This window comes from Pantherophis guttatus, chromosome 1, assembly GCF_059756535.1.
Source record: "Pantherophis guttatus breed Tessera chromosome 1, ASM5975653v1, whole genome shotgun sequence".
NCBI lineage: Eukaryota > Metazoa > Chordata > Lepidosauria > Squamata > Colubridae > Pantherophis > Pantherophis guttatus.
In genome coordinates this window covers 432898-451815 of record NC_142063.1, presented here as the reverse complement: position 1 = coordinate 451815, position 18918 = coordinate 432898, and the positions used below count along the sequence as shown (strand labels likewise).

The window sequence follows — 18918 nt, the reverse complement described above, 5'->3', positions numbered from 1 at the left end:
GTAAGCAGGGGGGTGATAATTCAGAGTCACAGGACAGGTCAAGGTGATGCTTTGTCCATAAATCTCTGCCGCTCCTCAGGCAGAAGACCTTATGCCATTCCAGACAAGTGGTCGTCCAGTCTCTCCTGCAAAGCCTCCAGTGGTGGAGCCCCCACCACTTCTGGAGGGAAGCCGTTCCTCTGGTTAATTGTCCTCACTGTCGGGAAAGGTCTATGGAGATTCTCAGCCATCCAGGACACGGTTGTCCCAAAGGTGCTTTTTCAAGGTAGGCAACTGGACTTTCTGGTTTTTCTTTTGAGGACGTTTTGCTTCTCACCCAAGAAGCTTCTTCAGTTCTTCAGAAGCAGCTTCTTGGATGAGAAGCGAAATGTCTTCCTTTCAGGAAGCTACTCTTGAAAGCACAGCCAGACAGAGACTAAACGTAGTTAACTCTTATCCCTTTTAACCATTGCAATTCTTTTTTCTTATCCGATAGACTTGATGGAGTGATGGGTTTTAAACGGTGCCATGGATGTTTGAAATGGTTATTATGCTGCATTCTCTGTAAGCAGCCAAGAGAATTCAGATCGTCGTGGGGTGCAAGTTTTAATAAACAGACAAATTTGGGGCATCTGCTCTGGATGGATTACCCTCAGCCTGGCAAAGCTGGCTGGGGAATTCTGGGAATTGAAGTCCACATCTTAAACTTGCCCTGGTTAAGAAACATTGCTGGAAGCAGATATGAAAAGCTGTATCAGCCACATCTCTATGGGCTGAGACACCGCCCCCCCCCATGTGTGGGGTCTTCCTGCTGGCACATGGAAGGAACGAATGAGTTTTTCATGATCTCACCAATAACTGATCGGCCCTAGCCAAGTCTGATTCTCACGCGTTTCCCTCTAATATCATATCATCGCCAGACATTGTACATTTTACATTCTTCTGACCTGTCTTTAGTGAATCTTTAATATAAGCTGCCTTCTGTCATTCAGTCAGGCAGGCAGCCAGCCATATAATTAAATTTTGGTTGACACGAAATAAAAAAGATGTTGAAAAGAATGCAGAGAAGAGCAATGAAGACAATTAGGGGACTGGAGGCTAAAACATATGAGGAACAGTTGCAGGAATTGGGTAGGGCTAATTTAACAGAAAGAAGGACTAGTGATGACATGATAGCAGTCTTCCAGTATTTGAGGGGCCACCACAAAGAAGAGGGGGTCAACCTATTCTCCAAAGCACCAGAATATAGAAGGCAAACTAAGAAACAATGGATGGAAACTACTCAAGGAACTAAGGAGAAATTTCCTGACAGTGAGAAAAATTAACCAGTGGAACTCTTTGCCACCAGAAGTTGTGGGTGCTCCATCACTGGAGGCTTTTAAGAAGAGACTGGATAGTCAGCTGTCTGAAATGGTATACTAGGGTCTCCTGCTTGAGCAAGGGGCTGGACTAGAAGACCTCCAAGGTCCCTTCCAACTCTATTATTCTGTTATTTTAATTGTATTGGTCTCTTCCATCTCTGTTATTCTGTGATTCTGTTATTCAATCATTCCACCTGCCCTTGGATAAGGTGCTAACTTGCCAGGGCGGCTGAGTTCCTTGGCATTTACCGTGAAAAAAAGCAGATTCCCTGAGATTCATTGAGATTAAATTCATTGAGTTTGCATCTGACTTGCCATCTTAAATTGAAAATAATCTGTCAGGGGCTTGTGGCTGTGTAAACCCACCTGTGTCCACGTTCACTTTCTGTGCTTTTTAACTGAATCAACAAAAGGCAAAAGGAAGAAGAAAGGACCCAAAAGCAGACAGAGGCAGTCCTCCACCTACGACCACAATTGAACCCAAAATTTCTGCTGCTAAGCAAGACAATGTTAAGTGAGTTTTGCCCCCGTTTCACGATGTCTCAGGCCACAATTGTTAAGTGAACCACAGTCCTTAAGTGAATCCAGATTTTCCCACTGACTTCGCTTGCCAGAACTAGCTAGGAAGGTTACAAAATGTGACCCGGGACGCTGCAACAGGCATACGTACATGCCAGTTGCCAAGCATCCAAATTTTGATCAGATGACCATGGGGAGGCTGCAACGCAATGGTTGTTAAGTGTGGAAAACAGTCGTAAGTCACTTTTTTCAGCACTGTTGTAACTTCAAATGGTTGCTCAACAAATGTTTGTAAATTGAGGACTGCCTGTCCACAATAAGGGATACGCTTTAAATCTTCTCCCCTGTCCAAAGGCCGGTGGCCCTCATCCTCTGTCGGGAGAATTTGGGTCCCCCGAGCAAGAAATGCAAGGATGCTGGGGCACAAAGGGGCCGAGAGGGGCACCCATTCCCTCCCTCTGCCGCAGCCCAAACTCCCCCACGGGGCCGTCATGCCCATCGTCCAAAGTCGGAAAGCCAGAGGAGTTTTGAATCTTTGCCAGGGGAGACCCCCAAGGAAACCCTCCCGGGCGGGTCTTTCCCAGCATGGCCACTTCTGCCCTCCTCGTCCTCCCCCTCCTCTCCTCCTTTATCCTCGCCCTCCAGAAGCGGCGGCTGTAGGGATTCCCGTCACAGCCTCCATCTGCCAGCCATTCATTCCCCAAACAAAGGAGCAGCTATTAATAAACAGGCTGGAGTGGAAATGGAGGCGGAGGGGGGGGCTATTGTAGCCCTGCTTGGACACGGTCCCTCTGGAAACGCAAACACTGGCCGAAAACAGCCCCCCTTGGCTGCCCACCTGCCCAGGGCAGAGGGATTAAAAGAGCAGGCACCGGCCTCGGCCCTCAGGGTGGGTGGGCCGCTAAGGGCGGTCTCTGGCTGGAAAGAGAATGGGAGGGGTCTCCTCTGCTGCGGGAGCAAGCCCACCCCCTTTTCCCAGTTAAAAAACCCCCAGGGGCCGCCGGGTGGGGCTGCCAGCGTGCCAGGCAAAGCCGGAAAGGTGGCCTTGGCTCACGGCTGGCGCATTCAAACTGGAGGACTCAAAACAGCTTTTTCAAAAGGCAGCTGGACAGTGTTTTGAGGAAGAAGAAGAGAACGTTTTGTGAAGTTTCATGTTTCTTGGATGAGAAACGAAACGTTTTGTTCCAGGAAAAAACAGTCCGGCTGCCTTGTGAGAAAGCACTTTTGAGACAATGATGACCTGGATGACTGAGAATCTCCACAAACATTTATTTCCCCACGGAATAAGGTCGGATTCCGGTCGTCCCAATTCAGAGGGAGGATCTGGCCCAGCCAGCCAGGCCCCGGTCGGGTCGGGTGTGACGCAACTGGCAAACGATGGCTTCTCTCCTCGACCTCTTTCCAGTCCTCAGGACTTTGGGGGAGGGCCAGATTAAGTGGGCGCTGTGGAGACCTCCTTGTGCTGAGCAAGGCCAGGGCCCTCCAAGGCCTCTCTCCCCCAGCTGGGCCTGGGATCCCCCTGGCCGAACAAAGGCACCCACGGGCCTAGGTGAAGCCTTGTCCCAGGAAGCCTCCAGCTCAGTCCGAGCTCTCTCAGACCAGCCGCAGCCCAGATTCCAGGGGGCGAAAGGGAGGATTTCAGGAGAAGTCCCCCTCTGCCTTCACCCGTCTAGCATGTTTTCTGCTTCTACTCAGGAGGTTCTAATAACGAGGGGACCCTGGTGCTCCCCGGTTGTTTTCTTGCAGACATTGCATTACCCAAACTAGGAAACAGTGCTAGTAGTAGCTAGTATTAGTAGTCTCTAGCACTGATGAGGTTACCTAGTTTGGGCAATGATGAAACGTCTGCAAGAAAACAACCCAGCTCAGAGGGCACCAAGGACCCCTCAGTTCAACCTTGAGTTACAAATATTCTCCTTTATTAAATCCTAAAAAGTCAGCCCCTCCTCAGGGCCAGGGAGCCTCGCATGCCCTGTGAAGGCCTCCGATTCCTCCATCTCCTTCTGCCCTTTAGAAAGCCCAAAACTGGCAGGAACATGGTGCCAGGGACGCAGAGGCCCACCCTAACACAAGGGGCCACTCTCAGAATTTTAGGAAAGCCGGCAAACTCTGGACAGCTGCCCATTGGGGGTATGTGGTCTTCCAAGCCACCCAGGGCAGGAGAGACCTTAAATTGTGCCTGAGGGATAAATGATAAATAAAAGATTATCCGGAGCCTTAAGAGGAGGGGCGTCCTACCTGGGCAACATTAAGATCTGTGGACCTCAACTCCCAGAATTCCCCAGCCTGCATGGGGAATTTGTCAGGGAGATCGTTTTTATTTATTTATTAAATTTATATGCCACCCTTCTCACACTCCAGAACAGCAATTGTTTTTAAAATACTTATTAGCTTCTCCTGGAGATGTTCATTTCTTACATGTTATCTTACATGATATTTCGTACATACTATATTAGATTTCTGCATATTATATTAGACGAGCTCCTATCCTTTTTCCGTGAGGGGATGTTAGGATTAGATCCATCCACGAAGACTTGCAAACGGTCAAATTGCACGAGTCTAGAGCCAGACCAGCCCTGGCAAGGAGGGGGGGGGTGCAGCTCAGCCAGCCACAACAGAAGGGCTGCTGCTGGACGGAGCCCATCCCGAAGCGCCTCCCCCCCTCCGCCCCCAGCCTGCCTGCCCAGTGACCCCGGCCCTCTGGGCTGCTTCCTGGCCAGGCCAACTTCGGCAAACTTGAGAGCCCCGAAGTACAAACGCGACACCCACACCGGCCCCTCCCGCCACAGCTCGGGCCAGCTTTTTTGCGGGGGGGGGGTGTCCGGACGCGACCACCAGCCGGCGGCCGCGTAGACCAGCAGCCGTCCCGGCCGGCAGCGCCGGAGTCGCCCGGGGACAAAAGCTGGCGTCGCCGCGGTCAAGGGCAGGGCCGGACCGGACCCGCCAAAGGCCGAGAGCGCGGCGGGAGGAGGCGCAGTCCGCGAGCGCCCCTTCTCTGCCGCCGCCGAGGCTCCCCCGCGCCCCGCCGGCCGCCCTGCGCAAATACCTGCTCCGTCCTCCGGCCGCCGCGAAGCTCCAGCGCCGCGACTCAGCCCGCTCCGCCCGCCAGCCGGGAACAAAAGCCCCGCCGCGCCCCAGCAGCCGGGATCCCGCCCTGCCGGAGAGGAAGCCCCGCCGCCGCCGGCTCGGGGAGGGGGCGGGGCGGGGTCTCCGCCTCCCCTGCCGGGGAGCCCCTCGGGATCGCCTGGCCGGGCAGGGCGGCGCCAGCCAGGAAGCCGAGAGGGCTTTCCCCGAGACCCCCCCGCCGGGGAAGCCCCTCGCCCCGCAGAAGCCAGCCCGCCAGGGCAAGGCCGGCCAGCCGGGTCCCCTTCGGGGCGGGCGGGTCTTCCGAGCCGCCGCACCTGCAGTCCCGTCCGCGGAACGAGGGAGAGCCAGCGAGCGGTGGGGGTCGAGGAGGGGCTGGCGGAGAGAGGCGAGGGCAGGTCGGGGCCGCCCAGGAGCCTCCGCGCTGCAAGCGAGCTGCACGGCCGGGCAAGGAGCGCGGCGGCCCCGGGCAAGAGACGCCTTCCCGGGAGCTCCCGCGCGCCCCGCTGCAGCCCCGAGGACGTCTCCGCCGCGGAAGGCGAGGGCCGGCGGGGCGGCTCCGCTGGGGCTCCCACTCGCCATCGGCCCCCCCAAGGGCCCCCCTTGCCCCGCCATTGCCCGCTCCGGGAGGACAAGGGGGCGAAAGCGGACGGGGCTCGGGAGGGGCGTCGCAGAGCGGACTGCAAAGCGCAACCGACGCCGTCAGAACCGCGTTCCGCCCGAGCGAAGCCCCCGAGCCCAGCCTGACCCTCCCCGCTCAACGGAGGCCGGCAGGCCGCGCTCAAAACGAGCGAGCAGAATCCTGCCCCCTCCCCCCCGCAGGCCGCCCCCGGAGGGAGCGGGGAAGGCGCGGCGCCTGCAGCCTCGCTTTGTGCAAGCCAAGAGAGGCCGGAACCGAAACGGTGGGCCCTGAAACGAAAACGCGACTTTGATGGGGAGAAAATGCTGGTCAGCCGAGCGACGGGGCTCCTCCGGCCTGGCAGCCCGTGTCCTCAGCCCCGGGGCGGGGGGGCTTTAGGCAGCAACTCCAGCTTGGATCCTCCGGGAGCCCCGCGCACAGCAACGGCCCGTGCGCCACCGCCCCCCGCTTCCCCTCAGAGGCGCCGCTGGGCTGGCCAAGGGCTCCCCGCCGCCCCCTGGAGAGCCGCGCCAGGAGGATCCCGCAGGCCTCAGCGGCCGAGAGAAGCGCCGGCTTCCTGGCCGCTCAGGCGTGGGGGACGCGGCTGGGGGTCTCCCGGGGTGCCCAAGCTCAGTGGCGGGCAGAGGCCGCTGCCTCCCGGCTTCCTCGACAGTGGGTGGCAGGGAGCCAAGGAAGGCGGCGCGGATCTGCCGGAGGGCCCCCGCGGGGGTTGGTGGGGAGAAGAAGCGGCGGGGGGGGGTCTGTTTGGGGTCAAGAAGCCGCCGCAGCGCTGCCTTCTCTGTCTCTCAGCCCCCGCAGCCGTCTAGCAGCAGCTGGTGGCGGGGCCGGAGGGCCAGGGGCAGAGAAGCCGAGCGCCAGTCCTGCTGTGGCCGAACGTCCTTCCTCTCCCCCCGGGTGTGTGAGGAAAGGAGCCCGGAGACCCCCGGAGCTCCCAGCCGCCTCCACGCCAAGCTGCAGCCTCCCCGTCGCACCGGGGCTCCGCAGGCCCCCCGGAGGCGGCTTCCTTGAGATCTCCAGGCCGGCCGCGGGGGGTGTGTGTGGGGGGCGCTGCGCGCGAGAATTGCAACCCCGGAGGCCGCGACCCTCTCCGAGGCTTCCCACCCTCAGCCTTTTCGGCCGCAGCTGCCTCCGTTTTCTCGAGGGCGGTCGGCCCCCGGTGAGGGATCTGCCCCGGCCAAGCAAGGACCCCTCCCCCCCCCGGCCAGGATTCGCAGAAGGCCGAACCGGGTCGCCTGTGATGAGCACCTTCCGCCCCCCGGAGCCCCAAAGCCCCGCTTGCCGGGGGACCCGTCGAGAAGGGATGTTGGGCTTGCATCGTGGGTGGGGACCTCCCCCCCCCCCAAGTCCGGTTTCGGGCGGGGCTACTTCTGGGCCGCAAAGCCGAAGGGTCGATCCTTGCTAGCGCCGCATCGCCCCTCCCCCGCGCTTGGGAGGAGCCTGCCCAGGGGGATCCTCCACCCCCCCCCGCACAGCCGTCGTGAAGGAAAGGAGGGAGGGGGCGTCGGGAGACGGTTGGGAAAGCGCTTCCTTTTCAGCCAAGAATAGCCGCGATGCGGGAGGTTCCTGCGCCCCCGCCCCCCCTTCTCCCCCGCCCGTCTGCATTTCCCCGCTCGGGGAAGCCCGGCTCTGCGGAGGAATCCCGCCCGCTGCCTCGTGACTCTCCTCCCCCGCCCGGATTCCCCCATCCTCCCCCCGCGGCCCTGCAGAGGGAGATGCCCCGTTGCCATGACAACAAGGCTGCCCTGGACCACTCCGCCTTCCTCAGGAGGCCTGGAGCAAGGCTGCCCATCACAACCCACCCCAACAGCAGAGGAGGAGGGAATCGCCCCAGCAGCCGCGGCTGGGACCAGGGGGGGAAGGAGGGGGGGTTGGAAGGGCCAAGGTCCTGGTGCAGGAAGGGGTGGGACAGAGTGCAGCCCCCCCAACCTCTCCACCCCACCCAGGAGTCAGCAGGGGAGACCAGGAGCCACAGGAAGGGACACCCCCCCAGGGAGCTGTGGGGGGAGGGGTCACTAGAAACCCAGCCCACCCTGCAGAAATGTGCTGTTGGGCAAAGGGGGGGGGCAACCCTCCTCAGTGCCACCTCCAGCCAATAGCATTTTAATCCTGCATTGAAGGCAGCTGTTCTGGGGCTTTGCTCCCCCACCCAGCCCCTCTTCTCGCACCACAGGGGGGGTTGATGTTGTGGGGACAGGCGGGGGGGGGGGATGTGCTGCCTGCCTTTCAAGCCACGAAGTCAAAGACCAGCTTGGAGAGTCCTGCCTGGCTAGGCGAGAGAGCAGCGGAGGGCAGAGCGGGCACAATTCTCTTTATTTTGTCGTGGGGTTGAGGTATCAGTCCATGTTTAAAAGTCCAGAACTTTCCCTGAACACGTAAGAAGCGGCAAAGTAGGAGGGGCCAGCCAGCACAGCCCCCCCGTTCCCTGCAGGTGGTCTTTTGAAGGCCCAAGAGGGAGAAGAACTGCTCTGCTGGCACAGGACATGCCCGGTGATGCCAAGACTGGCCAGACCCTTCATGGAGAGAGGGGAGAGTGTGTGTGTGTGTGTGTGTGGTGTGTGTGTGTACACATGGGCGGGGCCTGTTCGGATGGTGGGACAGCGAAGGCCAGCCAGGGTTGGGGGCTGCCTGGCATGGAGTGAGGCAGTGGCTCCCCACCCCAGCTGCTCCTCCCAGCCCAGCTCTGGCCCAAAAGGCTCCAGCTGGCTCAGGGTTCAAGTCAGGCAAACGGCACTCTGACAGTTGGGGGGGAGCAGCCAGAGGTGGGAGAAGGGCTGGAGTGCAAAGCCCAACTGAGGAAGAGGGAGGGAGGGGGAGGGGGCACTGCAGGCCCACAGCTAGAGATCAAAAACTGGCACCGACCCAGCAGGGCAGCAGCAGGGCCCCCTGGGGAATCCCCCCCCCCACTCTCTTTGGGGCAGGTTTTGCCCTTCTGGGGGGGGGGGGAGGCAAGACCCAGTGACCAGAGCGGCCCATCCCTGGGCAGCCTCAGAGGGCCTCCATTTCTGGAGTAATTGAGGGGCAGGCACAGAGACCAAGGCAGGCCAAACCCCAGGGAGGGGGATACTTGGGGGTTCCCAAGTCAGCAGAAGAGGCAGGGGTCTTCTGCCTCCCCTCCGCCACGGGGTGAGGCGCCCTTTGGGGGAGAAAGGGGCAGAAGGCGGGCCCTCTGGGTCCCCAAAGAGAACCGAAGCACTGGGGGTCTTGGGAGAGAGTGAAGGAGGACCAGCTTCGACCCCTCCGGGGGTGGGGAAGGCAAGAGGGGCCCAGGCCAGAATCCGGACCCCATTTGCAGAAAGGGGGGGGCAAGTCTGCACCTCAAGTGGGGGGCTGGGAGCTGCTGAAGCAGTCAAGGGGGCCTCCTGAGTTGGGGGTCTTCAGGAAAGGGCAGAACAGAGGGGGCGGAGCTGCAACTCACCCAGCCTCCCTGCGCTGGGCTAGATATCGGGGCAGGGCGGGGGGGGAGCAGAGCTGCCCATTTCAGGGGTGGAGGCGGTACAAGGAAGAATGTGGGGACCCTTCTGGGATGAATTCGGGCTCCCCTCCCCACCAGCTCAGGAAGGCAGCCGGGAAATGGGGTTGGGGTGCAGGGGGTGAGTGGGCTCCGGTCTCTCGAGGCCCTCCCTGCCCCATTCCCAGGGGGCCCTAATAGCCCTCCAGAGCAAGTGGGGGGAGAGCAGAGGGAAATGACCGGGGGGGGGGGGGAGGAAGGGCCTGGAGGGGGCGGGGGAGCAGCTCCCCCCTCGGTCTCATTTCTGGCTGTTGTAGGTCGCGTGCCGCTGGTTCATGGGGTTCTCGGGGGACTTCATCCACTCCTTCTTCAGGAGCTGCTTCAGCTGGGACAGGCGCATGTTGGGGTTCTCCTGCTTCAGGCGGGGCAGCGTCTCCTCTTCGAAGGCTGAGAAGGCTGCCTTCATCCGGCGCTCCGGGTGCCGGTCTGGGTCATCGGCCACGCTGCAGGGAAGGGTGGCAGCAGGGTGAGTGAGGGGTGCCCATCCCCACCTGCCCCCCCCCACAGCACAGGCCCCCATCCCCAGGGCTCCTCCCGTCCGGCAGAGGAACCCCAAGATCCCTCCCCTCCCTGGCCCAGACGCCACTTTGCAGCGCATCCAGGAGAGGAGCCTCCCAAGGGCTGCTGAGGGTCCCACAGGCTCTCTTCAGCCTCCCAGGAGGAGTGCGGACCCCCAGCCTTGGGCCCTTTTTAAAGAGGGGAGCTGCAGCCCCTCCCCTGCTCCTTCTACTGGGGCAATGCCCTCTGGGAGCAAAGCCTCCCCACTCTGCAGCCTCTAAGGCTCCCAGGTGCCCCACATGCCAACTTGGCTAGCGGAAGAGGAGGGCGCCCTGCCCGGCCAGGCTCTCCACTGGTGAGGGGTTCCCAGAGACCCTCTGCACCCTGACTGTGAGGGAGGCGCTCGCCCACTGGCCCCCAGGAGTGCCGCCCAGCCACACCTGAGCACCGCGATGGCCTCTTCAATGGTGCGGGCTTCCACCGAGCCCTCTTCCAGCACCCGCCGGTTCAGGTTCTCCTCCAAGGGCACCTCCAGGTGGCTCTTCGGCTTCTCTGCGGGGGGGGGGGGAGGAGAGAAACGGCAGGGTTAAACTCTACCTGGCCCCTCTGGTGGGGGGGAAGCTGCCTCCACAAGAAAGACCTCCGTGCCCAGCCCTCAGGGCCTCCTGCAGGTCTCCCTCCTGTCCACGCCCCACTAGGGTCCAGCCGCCCCTTCCCCCGCCATGGTGCTTGGGGATCCCCGACGGGGCTGCTCACCACTGCCAGCAGCGTCCGTGCTCTCCTTCAGCTCCTTCCGGAGAGCCTCATCGATCTGGGCCCGGGTGATCTTGGTGGGGCCGGGGGGCTTGGGGGCCTTGCCCTTCATCCTGGCATCCTCCTCCTCCAGCAGCCGCTGCAGCTCCTTCTTCCGCTCCAGCTGCTCCAGGCGGCGCTTCTCCCGCTCCTCCTGGGGGGGGGAGAGAGATGGGGGGAGCCCCGTGTGAGATCACAGCCCTCCCCCCAAAAGAACAGCTGGCATTCAGGGCAGTCAGAAAAAAATACTCTCGGGCCCTTCGGAATCCGTAGTCCAAGAGCTCTGGAGGTGAGGGGGCAGGACCACTTAAGACAGAGGGGCTCGCTCTTGGCTGCAAGGGCCCCCAGAGGCCACAGGGTGCAGGCAGGCGCCTGCTTCTCTGGCCCCGCAGAGGCCTGCAAGATCTGGTCACTGCAGATAATGAACCTCAGTCCAAGTTTCTTCAGACTTCCTCTGGAGTTTCCTGGCCTGGTGAGGCTGGCCTCGGTCTCTGCTCCCCTTCCTCCTCTGTCCCTCTTTCCAGAGTCTCAACATTGTCTCTGTATTGGACTTCCGGTTTGGCATCACGGTGAGACAGTCGGGGAAATAGCAGACTCTGATGAACGCCGCGAAAATCCCGGCTGCCGAACCGCCGCAGATGGGTCTTCGGACCAGAACCGTCCTGCAGGGACGGGGAAAAAGGAGGGGTGCCTCGGACGACCAAGTTGAATAGGCAAGTTCCTCGGAGGTCAGAGGGAACCCACTGTGAGTCGGCGGCGGGGGGCGGCAGCCATGGCAGCTCCCACGAAGCTGGGACAAGCGGGCTAAGAGATATGCAGGAGGAAAGTGGATTGAAACGGAGCATTTTGAAGCCGGATGAGTGACAACCAACCCAGGCTTGCAACAACCCTTAGAGCAATATTATTATCTATAAGACCCCTAGCTTTAAAACAGCAGCTGAACAACAAAGGGGCTATGGAAAGTTTAAAATGAAACTTTAAAGAGACAAACACCCGATAAACAATTAACTCTAGAACAGAACTAATGGAACTAAATATCGAGACATGGTGGAAAGACTGGATATTTTAAAATTGGAACTGGATCTTTAAAAAAAAGATTTGATATTTTTAAAATCAAAGGAGAAGAGTAATTAAATTAGACTGTTATATAATTGTAACAAAATGGATACTTGCATGACTAATGGAAAATGTGGATTGTAGAGGGACACCTGGTCTAAAAAGGAACATTGTAATTCGTCTTTGTTATGGAAAATTTTGAACTTTACAGATAACAGTCGTGGAAGGAGTTTTTTTTCCCCGTCTGCAGGCAGTTTGACTTTGGTGAAAAAGAAAAGGAAACTATAATGGAACTCCTATAATTGGAATAATAACAATTTAAGAAACTGGCGCAGGAATAGAAGAAGGATCTAGCGCAGGCTCAAGAGAAGGGAACTTGATGCATTTTATCCAGATTAAAAACAAGAAAAAGATTTAATATGACATGAAGACTTTAATATGAAGACTTTAAAAATGGAAGGAAATATATGCTAGCAGGTGAGAAAGTGAAGAAATGAGGTAGACACGGCTGGAAAAAGGAAAAAGATTAAAACAATGTGATTAAAAATGAAATAATGTATAGGTGGTAGTAATAATAAAAAGGAGGTTTTTATAAGATAATTATGGATGTATAAGAGAGATTATTAAATATATACAAAGTTATGTTTCAAGCAAGAACCATGTCTCAATGTTAAATTGTGATTAAAAAGGATAATGATAAATATGATTAACTGAAATAAGCAACGTATAGATGGGTGGAAACAGCAAAAAATAGGAGGATGCTGAGATTAATAGCAAAGTTAACTATGATTATGCTGTGTTTAACAGCCAAAAACCAAAAATGATTATGTTGGGCAGGACAACAAAATAAAGAGGATTTTGCTGGGAGTAACAGCAAAAATGAAATGATTATGTTGCGTTTAACAACATAGAGAGAGATAAAGATGTTAAGTTTAATAATAAAAATAAAATGACTATGCTGAGATTAACAGCCAAAAATAAAAATTATTATGCTGGGTAGGAGAGCTAAAATGAAGAGTATGCTGAGGTTAACATTAAAAATGAAATGTATAAGTTGGGTTTAATAACAGAAATAAAGATGATAATGCTGAGTTCAACAGTAAAATAAAATGATTATGTTGGAATTAACAGCCCAAAAAAATAAAAATGATTATGTTGGGAACAGTAAAAATGAAATGATTGTATTGGGATTAGTAGTAAAGTAATGAAGATTATATTGGGAGTAATAGTTAAATATTTTTTAAATGTTTATAATAACTGTAATGATTTACATTGTTAAAATATATCCATCTAAGCAAAAAGGAAGAGAAAAATGGAATGATATTTGGTTAGGATTTAAGATTTAAGTAACGGGTTTTTGGGATAATGCCATAGTTAAATTGATAGAATTTAGGGAAGTAACTGAGTAAAATATTAAGTTGTGTTAATTAGAAGTTAAGATTTGTTAGTGATTTGTATTAATTTGTGACTGGATCAATGCTTCGTTTTGGAAAAGAAGTGCTTTATGTTTGTGTTTTAAAAAAATAAAAAAACTTTTTTCAAAAAAAAACCCAACCACATCGTCTCTGTATTGTGGCGACCAGAATTGGGTTCCCTGTTCCAAGGGTGGCCCTGAGGCTTCTGGTGCTCTTTGAGTCCAGGGCTCCCGGATGTCTTTCTCCAGGCCCTGGAGGCCAAAGGGGGCCTTTTTTCTCCTCAAGGGCAAGGGCAAGGAGCGGCCATCGTGGAGAAAAATCCCTCTGTGGTTGCTGACTGACACGAACGAAGGGCACGCAACACTCAGTCTGTGGCTCCTGGACGTGGCTCATTACGAGGCCTTGAAAGATCCAGGGCTACATTTGTTGTTCTGCTCGACTGGCTGGAGGCGGCTGGCGGGGCTCCAGGGCGCAGCATAGATTTCCCCCCAAGGTCTCCTCTTCTCTCCAAGGGTTGCAAATCTCTTTTCTCTCTCTCTCTCTCTCACACACACACACACACACACCCCATTTCTTTCTCAACTCTTTCAGAGACACGGTTCTGGGTTCGAGTTTCCTTTTTCAAGGGTGCCTGGACAGGTAGTCTACTTTGGAAGCTGGCAGTTGGGGGGGGAGACGAGGGGGACGGTCCCCAAAGGGACTCTGAGCTCCTGGGGGTGGGGGGTGGGGAGCGTGCCTGTTCCTTGTGCCATGCTCTGAACTGGGCACAGCCTCTCCTCAACTCATCCCTCCACCTGCCCATGCTCCAGCTGAGTCAGCCGGCCATGCCCCCTCCCCTCCCCTCCCTGCCCCTCTTCGGCCTGTCGGCACAGATGCCAGCATAACCTCGCCGACTGTGAAGTGCCAAGCTGCAATGTGTGTGTGTGTGTGAGAGAGAGAGAGAGAGAGAGGGAGAGAGAGGGAAAGCAGGAGGTGATGAGTTCCAGTCCTGCCTTAGGCATGAAAGCCAGCTGAGTGGCCTTGGGCCAGTTGTTCTCTCTCAGCCCAGCCTACCTCACAGTGCTGTTGTGGGAAAACAGGAGGAATAAGGTGTGTTGAATGCGTTTGCCACCTGGAGTTATTTGTCAACAGAATAAAGGCGGGACAGAAATAAATAGAATAAAACCAGAGTGTCTGGGCTTCCTACTGCCAGGCCTGATGGAAAGACCTTCTGAGGGACGTCTGAGGAGATTCTCCGTCATCCGGGTCATGGTTGTCCCAAAGGTGCTTTTTCCAAAGGCAACTGGGCTTCCTTGGTTTTTCCTTGAAGATGTTTCGCTTCTCATCCAAGCAGCTTCTTCAGCTCTGAATGAAGCAGCTTCTGTCAGAACTGGAGAAGCTTCTAGGATGAGAAGCGAAACGTCTTCAAGGAAAAACAAAGAAAGCCCAGTTGCCTTTGGAAAAAGCACCTTTGGGGCACGTTTTGAGGGCTTTCCAGAAGACCATAAAGGTTGGGGCCAACCTCCCCTGGAAGGTGTGTGGGGGGGGATTGAGCACAAGCTTTGCGCTGTCGATCCATGCCGTGGGGGGCTGCATTGGGCGAAGCAGCTGGTGCGGCCCAGGGTGGACTGGCAAAGGGCTCTTGCTTCAGTGGGCAGAGCACCTGCTGCCTCGTCCCTTTTTTGTCCACCTGCAGACCGGGAAACGGGCCCTGCCAAGCAGTCCAGCAAAGGGAGCCCTGGATACAGGCTGCCTGAAACCCAGGTCTCTTCTCCAGGGCTCTCGGCCCGTCACTCAAGGATCAATTCTGCCCCGGAGGATTCCTGAATTTCCACATTCCAGGGCTGGGGTTCAACCCAGACACGCTCCAAGGATTGCAGAGCAGGAAATCCCAGGATCCTCCCATTCCCACACCTCTAGCAGGACACGGGAGGAGCCACTTGGGCTGCCTTTGGCCGCCAGACTTCCCCCTCCACAGAACCCCCTCGCCTTCCTCCCTCCCTTTCCTTCCTTCCCTCCCTCCCTCCCTCCTCCGGACCGAGCGAGGAAGCCCACCGGGCTACCTTTCTCTGCTCCTTGCGCATGACGTGCTTGTCCTCGTCCTTCCAGAAGGCATCCTCCAGCTCTTTCTGCCGCTTGGCATCAGCCGCCGCCTTGGCCTCGGCCTTCCTTGCCCGGGCAGCGGCTGACTTGGTGTTCTCCCCTTGGAACTTCTTGGGCATCCCGCAGGGTGCTCACGCCTGCGCAGCCGGCCAGAAACAGAAGTCGGTTAAATGGGCTGCATGGGAGCTGCCACCCTTCGCTCACACCTGTGCTCCGCCAGAGGCCAGTCTGCCATTCGCTATGGGGGGGAGGGAGCGTTGTGGGGGGGGGAACCGAAAGGAGGAGGTGAGACCGAAGGCAATCCTGACTTCCAGTCTGGAGACATCCCAAAGCCACGGACCTGGGATGGCCTGCAACCCCTATCCCTCTAGCCAACCCCTGCAGGGAGAGTTACCAAAACCTCCTCTCTGGATGTGACTGGACAAGGGGGAGATATGGGGGAGGGGGGGGAGTTAACCAGGGATTTTCTCTTCCTTCTGGCTTCGCTTACTGGAAGCGCTTGGCTCTTAGTTAAAGTAGCCTTTTCCCTACAAATGGAGCCGGGAGTCTTTCTTTGCTGGGGCAGGTCTGACCGGCTGTCTTGGGAGGGAGGAGTGACATCATCCTGAGCCAGCATGCCTGGGAATCTTGGATTTTTTTCCTCCTTTATTCAACTTGAAAATAAATAAGTAGCAATTTCGGTGTATTTTAACTCAAACTATGTGGCCTAAATATACACAAATACAAATGCAATACGGCTGGTCCTTGACTTACTATTACGACCAGAATTTCTGTTGCTGAGTGAGTGGTGCCCAACGGTACAACCTTTTTTTGCTACAGTCGTTAACCCAAAGGTGCTTTTCCAAGGGGGAACTGGACTTCCTTTGTTTTTCCTCGAAGACGTCTCGCTTCTCCTCCAAGAAGCTTCTTCAGTTCTGACTGGATGGTGGAGGATGGATGGATTTATACCCCTTGCTGTCATCTGGTTGTCAGCAACCTTGAGGCCGCTTGGGGCTTTATCTGAGCCCCCAGGAGGCAAATGGATGTGGAACCTTCTTGGAACTGAATATAAATCCTTCCATCCCCCACCATCCAGTCAGAGCTGAAGAAGCTTCTTGGACGAGAAGCGAAACGTCTTCAAGGAATAACAAAGAAAGACCAGTTGCCTCCTGAAAAAGCACCTTTGGGACAACCAGGACCTGGAAGACATTTAGCTACCCTGTTTCCCCCAAAATAAGACACCCCCTGATAATAAGCCCAATGGGGCTTTTGAGAGCATGGCAAGAAGGCCAAGCGCTTATTTCAGGGTTTAAAATAATATAAGACAGGGTCCCATTTTCAGGGAAACACGGTATATGCACTTTGGGATGTCCATGGTTATTAAGCGAATTTCTGCAGCCCCGGGGTTGTTGAGTGAGTCCTGCTTCTCCCACTGACTTTGCCAGAAGCTGGCTGGGAAGGATGCAGGGAGTGGCCCCATGACCTGCGGATGCGGCAACCCCCATAAATACACACGCTGATTGCCAAGCACCTGAGCTTTTATCCCGTGGTCGTGAGGGTGCCGCCATGGTCGTAAGTGTGGAAAACGGACATAAGAATGTAAGTCAAGGACTACTTGTACGGATAAGCCTGGGGGTCTCTTCCCAGTTATGATCCTATGGGCAAAAGAGATGCCTCTATAACAGGGGCGTCAAACTCAAAGCCGGCGGCCTCATCCGGCCCACTGGGTGCTTAGACCTGGCCCATGCGGCCGCCCTCGAAACAGCCAAGGACCGGCCTGCAGTGCCTCTGCCAGCAAAAACAGAACTCGGGTGGGGCTCCGTTTTCAGTCTCAGAGGGCTGCAGGAGGCCACTGCAGCCGAAAACGGCCCCCCGGGAGGCCATGCGTGGTGTCCCGTCCCCCCCCCCCCGCTCCATTTTCGCTGGCAAAGGGCTAGCAAAACAAACTAAAAAGAAAACCAAAGGAGAAATGTTTCCCCTTTTGCATTTGAGCATGCAAGTAGGCACAGGAAAGGAGGAAGGGAAAGAGGACAGAGAAAGAAAAAGAGGGGAAGGTGGGAAGAGAGCAAGGAAGGAAAAATAAGGAAAGAGAGCAAGGAAGGAAGGGAGGAAGGAAGGGTGGAAGGGTTATAATGAGAGGGAGGGAGGGTCTGAGGGAAGTCCTGCCTTAGCACTTGGCCACTACAGGGGCCCTTGACACCTGTGGGTGTGGAGCTGGTCACGCCTACCCTGGCCTCACCCACCCCTGAGGTCAAACACAATCCTGATTCGGCCCTCAATGAAATCGAGTTTGACACCCCTGCCCTATAAGCTTCTGTGGGCTTTCCCCCAAATGCCCAGCGAGTAACTTGGGACGTCCAGCCTGGAGGAAAAGGCCGAGGAGAGGCAGGGCAGTTGGGCTCAGGCCCATCCAGGGGTCAGCCGCTCTTCTCCAGGGGAACAGAGGCCAGAAATAATAGCTTCATGTTGCAGCTACTTACGCCTCCCTCAATCCCACGGAAACATCTCCTTACGGGTAAACCTCGACTTAACAATCATTCGCTTAGTGACCATTTAAAGTTACAACGGCACTGAAAAAAAAGTGACGGACTTATGACCGTTTTTCACACTGAGGACCGTTCCAGCATTTCCCCCCGCCCCCCCTAGTGATGTGATCAAAATTCAGGCACTTAGCAACTGGCTGATACTTACGACAGTTGCCGTGTCCTGGGGGGTCACGCGATCAGCTTCTGAGACCTTCTGACCTTTCGCAAAGTCCACAGGGAAGCCAGATTCACTTAAGAACCGTGTTACTAACTTAACTGCAGCGATTCACTCGACAACTGTGGCAAGAAAGGTCGTAAAATGGGGGGCAAAACTCAATTTAACTAATGTCTCCCTTAGCAAGGGGAATCTGGGGCTCTGCTGTGGTCGTAAGGCGAGGACTCCCTGTACAGGCAGGATCCACAGGAGAGTGGGCCAGTCCCCTCAAAGAGGCCGGGGGGGAGGGGGGAGTCCCTGGGGGGGGTCCAGAAGGGGCCGGGTGGGGGGGAGGGGTGGGGTGGTGATGCAAAATTACCTTTCCTGTAGGATGCAGAAGGTGGGGTGGGGTCATTTGTGGGGTCACCTCCAGCCCTATTTAATTCCCCCCCACACACACCATCCTCCTCCCCCCCAAAGCCAACCCCGTCCCAAGTGGGAGTGGCCTGTTCTGAGTTCGAAACACATCTCCACCCCACCCCCCCACCCCCTTCAAAGCGGCTCCTGGCTTCAGGCCCCGAATAGGGATCCGAAGTGGTTTCCCCCTTTTCCCCCTGCGCCTCCCGATCTTCGGGGCGAGTCTTTCTCCGCCTCTGCGGCTTTGAGGGCGGGGGGGGGGACTACAGCTCCCAGGATCCCCCGGCTAGGCTGGCTGGGAGTGCTGGGAGTTGTAGTCCCCCCGCCCTCAAAGCCGCAGAGGCCCCCGAGAGGCCCCCACCCTTATCGGGGCTCCTTATCCGGGAGGAAAGAGGGTCGGCGGGGCCCCCGGAAGCCCCTCCGGCCGCGCCTAGGCCCTCGTTCCCGGGCCCCGCTTCACCGGCGGAGCGGAGGCCGAGCTCCTCTCGGCCGGGGACAGGCTCGACCCGCCGCAGCCCCTACCTGCCGCCGCCGCGCCGCCGCCGGGGGGAGTCGCAGCCTTTGGACGTCACGCCGCGCCCCGCACCTGAGGGCGGAAACGGCGGCCGGATTCCGCCCCTCCGCCGCCATGTTTGTCGAGGGCGGTTCCTATCTGAGTTCAGGCCAGCGTTCCCCTCTCCCCCACCTGGCCACCGGTCCCGTTTGTTTCGCACTTTCCTGACTCTCCGCGCGGAAAGAAGGGGGGGAGGAAACAAGACGGCCGCGCCCCCGCCTGGGGAGGCTTTTGAGCGTTGCCCCTGTAAAGATGGATCAGGAACAAAGGGGTTGCCCATAGCCAAGATGGCCGCCGGCGCGTTCCTCTACTGGATTTCTCTGCGCTTGCGCATCTCTCGCTGCGAAGTCTTGTCC

General features: G+C 56.7%; 2 protein-coding genes across 9 annotated transcripts in view; both read right to left on the bottom strand.

Annotated features, from left to right (window-relative positions):
* Window positions 1-5281, bottom strand: part of KCNN1 (potassium calcium-activated channel subfamily N member 1) — a 29246-nt gene extending 23965 nt beyond the window's left edge. The window contains exon 1 of one of the 4 annotated variants that reach the window (XR_004592661.3): window positions 4906-5111. The gene's annotated coding sequence lies outside the window, so the exon portion shown is untranslated. Of the gene's footprint in view, window positions 1-4905 lie in introns of all 4 variants that reach the window. The other 3 variants (XR_015734123.1, XM_034425864.2, XM_034425865.2) reach the window with 3 other exon arrangements.
* Window positions 5282-7874: 2593 nt separating this feature from the next.
* Window positions 7875-18606, bottom strand: CCDC124 (coiled-coil domain containing 124). Of its 5 annotated transcripts, none has more exons than XM_034425869.3 (5): window positions 18532-18606; window positions 14895-15071; window positions 10346-10535; window positions 10030-10141; window positions 7875-9534 (listed from the first exon to the last, which is right to left on the bottom strand). In XM_034425869.3, exons 2-5 carry the CDS (start codon window positions 15051-15053, stop codon window positions 9330-9332), a joined length of 666 nt encoding a protein of 221 aa, XP_034281760.1. In that variant the 5' UTR covers window positions 15054-15071; window positions 18532-18606; the 3' UTR covers window positions 7875-9329. The 5 variants fall into 5 exon arrangements, with proteins under 5 accessions (XP_034281760.1, XP_087749136.1, XP_087749138.1 ...); XM_087893010.1 differs by having other exon boundaries at window positions 18371-18544; XM_087893012.1 differs by having other exon boundaries at window positions 18470-18542.
* Window positions 18607-18918: the final 312 nt, after the last annotated feature.

Excerpts from the sequence above, each read along its gene's own strand:
- CCDC124 (XM_034425869.3), bottom strand. The coding sequence starts at position 15,053 with ATGCCCAAGAAGTTCCAAGGGGAGAACACCAAGTCAGCCGCTGCCCGG. Across the intron at positions 10,142-10,345 it reads CACGGACGCTGCTGGCAGTG|AGAAGCCGAAGAGCCACCTG; the intron begins GTGAGCAGCCCC and ends CCCCCCCCGCAG. Across the intron at positions 9,535-10,029 it reads GAGGCCATCGCGGTGCTCAG|CGTGGCCGATGACCCAGACC; the intron begins GTGTGGCTGGGC and ends CCTTCCCTGCAG.